Source organism: Eurypyga helias, unplaced genomic scaffold (genome assembly GCF_000690775.1).
Source record: "Eurypyga helias isolate BGI_N326 unplaced genomic scaffold, ASM69077v1 scaffold426, whole genome shotgun sequence".
Classification (NCBI taxonomy): domain Eukaryota; kingdom Metazoa; phylum Chordata; class Aves; order Eurypygiformes; family Eurypygidae; genus Eurypyga; species Eurypyga helias.
This window is the reverse complement of record NW_010258445.1, coordinates 6,951-16,089: the sequence shown is the minus strand read 5'-3', so window position 1 is coordinate 16,089 and position 9,139 is coordinate 6,951. Positions and strand designations below refer to the sequence as shown.

The following is a 9,139-nucleotide window of genomic DNA, read 5'->3' as shown; positions in this document are numbered from 1 at the left end:
TCAAACTCTGGTCGGAGGGTAGGATGTAGCAGAGAAAGGGGCGGGGGGAGGGGGAAGCCAAATGGGGAAAAAAAAAATAATAAAAAGCCCTATAATAGGGGCTTTGTGCTGCTGTGGTTGGTTCTCATTTAGCTATTGGGAAAGCCAAAGGATTGTGAAATCAGGCGTGTTGAGAAAGCCAGAATATGAGCTAAACAACCAGCGCTGGTGCAGGCGGCAGATAACGAGCTTTGCTCCAGGTCTGCTCTCCGGGATGGAGGGCAGGAGCAGGCCCAACCGGGCTCTCCCTCGCAGGCAGTGATTTTGGGGAGAAAGGCAGGTACCTACCAGAGCCCCCTCCAAGGCGAAGACAGCGGCGGCCCCGGGGCGCTCCAGGGGCTCCCTCCGGCGCCTCCAGCGGCGCCGGCGGAAGGTGTCGGTCCGGCGATGCTTCAGGTGGAAGCGCCATCCGAAGAGCGAGGCGTACTCCCAGCCCTCCCCATCCAGCTCCTCCTGCTTGTGCTGCCGGGCAGGGACACGCTAGGACTCAGGTGGGGGGTCAGTCCTACCACCCCACAGCCCCTCTGCAGGTGGCAGGACCCTGGCATAGCCGAGTGGCAAAGCTGCTTGTCCACAGGACCCCCCAGGGCCAATGTTGTGCCCACCCAAACCTGGGTCCAGCATCTTCGAGCTGTTGCCTTGAAGCTGTCCCACCCCATGTCCCCATCCATCTCTCCAGCTGAGGGTGATAGGATAGAATCATGGAATCATTTAGGTTGGAAAAGACCCTTAGGATCATCGAGTCCAACCATTAACCCAACACTGCCAAGTCCACCACTGGGGCCTTCATCCAGTCCCTGGGGTGAACCCCACTTGGCGAAGGGTCACTGGGCTGGGGGCTGCCCATGCTGAGCAAGGAGAGGGCCACATCCTGCCCAAACCTGTGGAGCACCAGTGTCTCCATCTCCCCATCCTGCCTCCCACTTGGCCATCACCTCGGTCCCCCCCGCAGGGCACCACGTGGCATCTTCTCAAGGGCATCAGTCACCAGCCCTGAGCCCTGTCACCTCCTTGTGACACTTACATCCCCTTTGGCAAAGGGGTTACAGGGGTTGTCCCTGTTTTCCACCTACAATTATCTAGAAGCAGCGCTGGAAAGGGAGAAAAGCGTGGTGGGGAGCCCGCGGGGGGTGGGAAGAGCAGCAGCGCTGCGGTGGCATTTGCGGTCCGATTGCGCCACCTGGAGGGAAGCGGGACGGGGGACAGACGGGACCTCTGCCAGCCCCAGCCCTCCCAGCAGCTTTGTGGCATTGCTGGAGGTCCCTGTCCCAACCCGCAGCCCAACCAAGTGGTCTCCACCTCTGGGAGATGCTGATGAAGCCCGCGGGGGGTGGGAAGAGCAGCAGCGCTGCGGTGGCATTTGCGGTCCGATTGCGCCACCTGGAGGGAAGCGGGACGGGGGACAGACGGGACCTCTGCCAGCCCCAGCCCTCCCAGCAGCTTTGTGGCATTGCTGGAGGTCCCTGTCCCAACCCGCAGCCCAACCAAGTGGTCTCCACCTCTGGGAGATGCTGATGACCCCCGACGTGGGGACCCACACTGCTCCCGGACGGAGACCAGGGCCACCGGGCTCCGACCAGCAGCAGGTGTCCGCAGGGGCCAAGCACTCCCGCTTGTACACGGAGAGACAGGGACACGGCCCGAATCCACTCCCACCCACTTCTCCCTGGTCCCTTCCCACCTTCCTCATGGCCTCCATCTGTGCCAGGTCCCTCCGGCGGAGCCGCACCCAGCGCCGTCGCCGGTTGGTGTGGTACATCTTCTCGGCCGGCACCCAGGCCTTGGGCTTGCGGTCCGGCGGGATGGTGATGCCGTACTCCCAGCCTTGGAGACAAGGAAACACCTGGGTGAGGGCAAGAGAAGAGCCCCCCCACCTGGGACCTCTCTGCACGTACGTCCAGGTTGGACCAGCTTGAAGGTTTGTCCCGACACAACGCCCTTTCCCAGTTTGCTGGTCCACACGGATAGCAATGTATCCTACTGGGAATGCCCAGGTGATGGACTTAACAGTGTCCCACCAGTCCTTGGAGACTCTCCTCTCTGTCCTTCCTTCCTCAGGCACCCCCAACCCTTGTGACCCCCTGAATGCTCTCTGGCCTGATGCTCCCCATGTCTCTTCCACCAGAAGTCAGGGAAGATCTTCCAGAAGAACAGCCTGGATTATCCCCAGCACCAAGGGAAGTGCTGCCTTTGTGGCTGCCCACCCCATAGCCCTAGCCTGGGACAGAGCGAGGGGGAGAGGGGTACCCCCAGAGCCCGGCCTCTTCTCCTGAAGCCCGCGGGGCAGCTCGTACAGCCACCAAGGGGATGTTGTGATCCCTGGCGCTGGATGGGACTGTGGAAGGAAACACCATGGTGGGCAGAAAAAAGGGGATGAAAATGGCAGGGATGCCCCAAACCGCTTTCTGATACCTTTCTCATCCACAGCTCTGTTGAGGTCTGTGTCCCACTCCACGTCTTCCCACTTCCAGCCCGGAGGACACTCAATCTCATCCTTATTCAGGACCTTCTCTCCGTTCTGTGGGATAGAGGGGGTGTTTTCAACCAAAAGGTGCCCAGCAGATGCCTAAATCCTCACTGAGCCCCCACAGGCTTCCTGCCACCACAGCTCAGCCCCGGGCTGCCCACTTCATCCTTACCACGTCAGTGTAGGCATCGGTCATGTGGATCCACTGGCCTCCGGGCAGCCGGACCTGGTTCTCAAACACCTCCTCCACGAAGCTCAGGTGCCCGGCGTCCACGTCGTGCAGCAACCTGCGCCCCGGGGAGACGCACGGCATCAGGGGCTCCCCCTCCTGCCCTCCCAGCAGCACGGGCAGCCATGTCTCGCGTCTTCCTTCCACGGCCAGCCATGCCACCTCGGCACACAATTTGCCTCCTGAACCTCTTCCGCCCCAGATGCAAAGCTCCCACGAGACCTCAGCAACCCGGCTCAGGTGAACCCCCAAAACAGCCGGGAAATCCAACAGGAGAAGATGGCAGAGCTGTGCTGAGCATCCTCAGTGCCCCCCTTTGGGATCCCAAACCCAAAGCTCCTCGGTGTGGGGCTTGCACAGGCGCCCCAGCGAGCTGGGTGCCGGGGCCATGGTGTCCATGAGCGCCCGCGCAGCACCCACCGCCCCAGGGACATCTCCCAGCACGGAGACGATGCGTTTTGCATCAACGTCGTTGCCTGCCAAGGATGGGGCAGGCAGAGCAGGAACCCCCACGGCAGGCCAGATCCCCATCCAGCTTTTGGGGGATCTTGCCACAAGCTTAGCATCTCCTCAGATTTTGGAGGTGCGGGACAGCCCACCCAGGCTCTGCACTTGGCAGAAAACCATCACTCACGTCTTCTCCGGGCAGATGAACCAGTCTCCGGCCCAGGTCCAGCCCGTGGAGGGGCGGAAGCTGTCCTTGGGCAGCTTGATCTTGCCGGTGACATCTGAGTATTTGGGGTAGGTCAGGCCGGTGGTGCCCCAGTTCCCCACCAGTGCCAGCTTGGTCTGGTTCTCATACTGGGGGAGCAAAAGCAGAGAGATGTTTGTGTTGGAGGCACAAAATCCCATGAATAAACCTTTTGGAATCCCGTGAATAATCCATTCCTTCCTGGAGCATCCCACCCTGAAGGCAGACCTCCTGGGAAGTGCCCAACCACCCCCCCCACCAGCCCTCTGCCCCCATGGGCACCCCCCAGCAGGCAGGAGGAGGTGCGAAGCCACAGTGCAGCTTTACGGCTCCCGCCCCCCCCCCTTCCCCCCCCCCTCCTTTTTTTCGCCATCCTTCTTCCCCAGCCTTTCAGGTGGGATGCTGGTGGAAACGGCTGTTTCTAGGGACTGATGCGACCCCCACCAGGCAGTGCCCTCACGGACACCCCAGCCCACCCCCTTCCCTCCGTGGTGGAGCTGTTTCCCACACTGGAGAGAAAAAACCATCCCCTTTGGGTGGTCCCTGCGAGATGCTCACGGTTTCAGCGAAGACGGAGAGCTTCCCCTCGGCGTACTGGTTGAACTCCTTCTCGTCAACAGACAGCCCGAACCAGAGCTGGACCCGGATCTGGGCTGGGATCTTCGGACCTGTCGCCTCCTCCTGGGGGTACTGCCAAAGCCAGAGGCCCATTAATATTCGTGGATATTCATGGGGGATGCTCGGGATGCAAGGCTGGAGGTGATGGGCAGGAAGCCCCCACCTCCCCCATCACCCCAGCAGGGGTAGGTGGGACACGGAGCATCCCTGGGAATTGGGACAACATCAAAGCATGCAGAGCCCTTTGGGGATGACCTCGAGGAACTTCAAAGTCCCACTTGTCAGGGTTTCTGCGTCTCGGTGAGACACCCTTCAGGGCCAAGACACCAAACCCAGCCAACATACTTCACAAAAATAGAAAGAATGAACAGGGAGATGTCTCACTGCCCTTTTTTCTCTCTCTCAGTCCCTTTTTTCCCCCTCTTCAAGTGATGCTGGTTTTCCATCCAGAGCTAAAGCGCAGAAAAAACCCAATATATTTTGGTTCGTCTTTTGCTGCCAGCTGGGCTTGGGATTTTGGGGGTTTATTCAGTTTATTTTATTTCACTTTATTTTTTTAGAGCTTGTTCGCTGATTGTCTGCTCCCAACCTGGCACGCAGCGAAAGGCCAAAGAAATATCACTGGAGATGTGAGAAGCTCGGTAAGTGCCTGGCAGAGGAGGCCGCAGCTTAAATTTCCTGGAGTGGCAGAGGGTCAGGAATTTTGAAAAACATAAAATAACATTAAAAAAAAAAATTAAATATTTTCTTTTTTTAAAAAACAAGTACTATCTGGGCTAAAGTGCACCCATCTTCCCTGGAACCTGCAGAATACATGGAGATATTCACAGGCATCTGCTGCAGATCCAGCAGGAGAGGAGCCGGACGCCAACCAGACGCACAACCAGGCTCTTACGGTGCGGGAATCAGCTTCGACAGGGTCGAAACCGGGTCTGGTGGAACCAGCTTCACAAGGTCAAAATAGGGTCTGAGGGTCGCTGGAGCCCTGGGCGCTCATTGTGTTGGGATTTCAGGTTTCCCTGTCCGATTTTTTCTCTCACTTTTTGTTTTTCCAGGGGAAAATATTTTACAAATCAGCACCAGGCACGGGCATCGGAAGCCAAGGTACCTTCAGGAAGATGGTCTGCAGCTTCCCGCAGTTCCTGCCGCAGCAGCTGGAGATGCCCTGGGAGAAGAGGACCTCGTGGGCCGGCACACGGGCGTATGCCACGCGCTTGTCTCCTTGCAGCATCCAGATCACGATATCGGGCAGGCTGTTCTGGGGCTGGAAAAACAAAAAAGGCGTCGTTTCCAACCGGAGGGCGCTCCCAATGAGCACATCAGCCACGGGGAGACGCGAGAGGCTGGAGAGGAGCCATGCTCCGAGTCCTACTGCCAACCGACGCCCATGGGGTGAGAGCAGTTGCACCAAATCCCATCTCAGCAGCTCAGGATCCTGGCTGGGTATGGCCAGGGCAGAGCAGCCCCACATTTCCCCAAATCCTGCACTCCATGGCCAACCTAGGCCACTCTAGCATCTTCGGTTGAGGGTTTACTGGCTGTGCCATAGAGCTCTGCCATGAACAAAGCTAAACCTCAACGTCCAGCTGCAAAACCCAGCGCCTTCCTCACTCATTCTGCATCACCGCGGGTGGGATGCAGGTGCAACCCTCACGTGAGGGCCCAGGACTCCACGGGTGACAGCAGCGTCCTCTCTGCTTCCCACCGCGCTGCTGGGTAATCGCTCCCAGCCCTCGCACCGGAACAGCACCGCGACGGAGGGCTTGGGAAGAGCAAGACACCCCTGCCCCAAGTAGAAAAGCGGCTCCCACCAGCACGGCAGAGCGTTACCTCCTCTTCAGCCTGGAGAGCCAGTCCTCTGCCTGCTCCAGCGCTGCCGACAGGCTCGAGTCCTCGTGCTTGAGCCTCAGGGCCGCCTTCACGATCTGCTCCAGGTTGGTGCTGCGAAACCGGTACATGCTCTGGTCCAGGTGGGTGCTGGCCGGCTTCCCCAGGACGTCGGGCAGGGTGACGCTGCGGGGACAAGCAGAAGCGCAGCGTTAGCAGCTCATTTTCCCTCTCCTGCGGGTTTTGCTGCCTTTTCTTTTTAATTTTTCCTCCTTTTCAGCAAGTTTCCAAAGAATTAACAAGCCACCGATGGTACATTTGAGGAACACGGCAATGCCAAGAGCAAAGGAGCTTCAAACCGCGCTCGCAGCCCCCGCGCACCACCCGGGGCAGCCAGGACGGAGCCCCAGCTGAGCCGTGCACACACACGTTTCCATACAAATTGATTCAAGCTGCTTGGGAAATGTCTCAGGAGTCGGGGAGGATCTTTGCCGTGCTGAGCCATTTAGAGGTTTTCCTGTAAAATGCAGTGATTTACAGCGCTGCCGCTATTAACGCTCCTCTTGCTCCCCCCGCCAGCCGCAGCGTTCCCCCCCTCGAGCTGGGGTTGGGCTCCGTAAGCCCCGTTTTCACCACGTGACAAACACGAAGGACAACATCTCTTGGCCAGCAACGCTCCCCGAGACACGACGTGGGCGCGCGCATCGCGGTACCCGCCCGGGGCGGTGTTGGTGCAGGTTGTCCCAGGTTATTCCCCCGGTCTGGCTGAATTTGCAAATTTAATTTCAGCTTTCCGCATCAAGCCGAACTCACAGGGACGCACGGTTGCAATGGGAGCGGTGAAATTTAGTTTTTTCACTTCTCTTAAAGGGAATTGGGTTTGTTGCTTTCTCCAAAGGGACACAGGGTGCTGGGGGTGTTGCTAATTAGCCCAATCACTGAGCGGTGCAAGGAGCTAAATTAAGAGTTGGGGTTGCAGCCCCAAGCCCTCCAGGGTTAGACCGATCGCGCTCCGCGAATCCGGTTGTGTGCATCCACGTCCCGTTTGCGTATTTATTACGAGGGGTGTGCTAGTGAGCTGACCTCCCACTCGTTTTCCACGGCTTGCTTGGTCACTGGTGCACGGGACGGTGTCACCGCTGCTCACCTACCAAGCAAGCACCACTCTGGGACAGAAACTAGGATGTACTCCAATAAACTTGCAGGAAAGGAAAAAAAAAAAGAGGATAAAAAAAACCCCCTAAAGATACTCACCGCAGTTGAATTTAATTTCAGTACCATAAACTATAAAACTATGCAAAAAGGAGAAAACGTGTTAAAGAGTTGCAGAAAGGAGCAGCAGAAAGGGTTAAATCCTGCTGGCAGCATGGAAATGGTTTGAAAACCTGGAGATATGTGCCACATGTCAGAGACCCCTAACAGCTACAACGGTTAAATGAAGTTAAACTGTGCTCAAATGGGAAAAAGGAAAAGACCACGGACTCCACCGAATTCAATGTAAAATTACGTACTTTAAAATACAAAAAAAAAGGAGAAGCCCCATTAAAAGCCTAAAACCCGAAGAACTATCCCTGTTCTGGTGGATACACAACACGAGGAATGTGTGGGGTGAGCCAGAGCTGGAAGCAGCGTGTTTCATAGCGAAAAAGCCGGGCGCTGGGATGACGTCAGGGCAGAGCCCCTCGGCACGGTCCATCCCACCTCAGCATCCGAGAGGAGAAAATCACAGAATGAATCATGGAATCACGGAATGGTTTGGGTGGGAGTTGGAAGGGACCTTAAAGACCATCCAGTTCCAACCCCCCTGCCATGTGCAGAGACACCTTCCACTAGACCAGGTTGGCAAAGCCCTCACCCGCCCTGGCCTTGGCCACTTCCAGGGAGGGGGCATCCACAGCTTCTCTGGGCAACCTGTCCCAGTGCCTCCCCACCCTCTGCAGGAAGAATTTCTTCCTGATGTCCAATGTCAGTCTCTCTCCGTTTAACCCCGTTACCCCTTGTCCTGTCACTACAGACCCTTGGAAAAAGTCCCCCCCAGCTTCCTTGTAGCCCCTTCAGGCACTGGAAGGTGCTCTAAGGTCTCCCCGGAGCCTTCCCTTCTCCAGGCTGAACACCCCAACTCTCCCAGCCTGTCCCCATGGCAGAGGGGCTCCAGCCCTCGGAGCATCTCCGTGGGCTCCTCTGGACTCGCTCCACCAGCTCCGTGTCCTTCTGCTGTTGGGGTCCCAGCGCTGGACCCAGAACTGCAGGGGTCTCCCCAGAGCAGAGGGGGAGAATTCCCTCCCTCAACCTGCTGGCCACAATTCTCTGGAAGGATACAGTTGAATTCCTGGGCTGCCAGCGCACACGGCCGGCTGATGTCCAGCTTTTCATCCCCCAGCACCCCCAAGTCCTGGAGGACTGGGAGGAAACCAGCTGAGCAATAAAACGTTTGCAGTTCAGGTGGGAAAGGGCTGGACGATTGGGTGGGATCTTCACGCGTAATATTGCCTCTGGAGCAGAAAAGTGGAAGGAGCAGGGTGACAGCTACCCCAAGAGTCCAGGGAGGACACACGGGAACCCTAGATCAGCAAATCTGACTCTTGCCTCCAACAAAAACCTCAACCAAGAAGAGAAGAGCAGGGAAGTGGACAACCCAGACCCGAGTGAGCCACCTCTGGAGGGACACTGGGTCGTGCAGGGGTGGCACCATCCCATGAAGGACTTGCTGCAGCCCATGGCATGGACCTTCCCAAGGGCTCTGCCACCTGGGACCAAGAGGATGGTCATTCCCTGGATAAAGAGCTGGTGGAAGAAGATGGCAGTGTTGGGTTCGTCTGGGGCGGTGGCTCCTGCGCTGGCTGTTGCCACTCCAGGCACGGATTATTAGGAAAGAGCAAAAAGGGCTGAACGGAGAACATCAACGTGCTGCCACGTAAGCACGTGGTGCATCCTTCCGTGAACGTTGTGCCTCCAGCTGGAGAAAGGTGCGATGGAATTGGGTAAAACATGAGGAAGACCAAAGGAATGATCAAAACCACAGACCCTCTTCCGCAGCAGCGGCTCCGCAGCCACTCCCTGCATATTTCGACGTGCTCGCAGGGAATGGCAGAGGGGCTGATTCGCAGGCAGCTCTCCTCCGAGCTCCAGCAGAGAGTAATCCTCGCCCCACGGGAGACGGGGCCAGGAGCAGGACAAACCTACCCTTCGGGTCAGCACTGCTGCCCATCAGCACAAAGGGGCTGCGGGAGCCACCTGAATGCAGCTGCAATTCGATGTTTTGGGCACT

General features: G+C 57.7%; 1 protein-coding gene across 1 annotated transcript in view; it reads right to left on the bottom strand.

Annotated features, from left to right (window-relative positions):
• Positions 1–9,139, bottom strand: part of DYSF (dysferlin) — a gene marked incomplete at its 5' end in the record, with an annotated part of 87,892 nt that overhangs the window by 74,467 nt on the left and 4,286 nt on the right. The window contains 8 exon segments of the mRNA XM_010154325.1: positions 328–501; positions 1,721–1,863; positions 2,452–2,557; positions 2,679–2,793; positions 3,370–3,536; positions 3,985–4,116; positions 5,153–5,308; positions 5,865–6,057. Coding sequence (XP_010152627.1) covers positions 328–501; positions 1,721–1,863; positions 2,452–2,557; positions 2,679–2,793; positions 3,370–3,536; positions 3,985–4,116; positions 5,153–5,308; positions 5,865–6,057 — 1,186 coding nt within the window.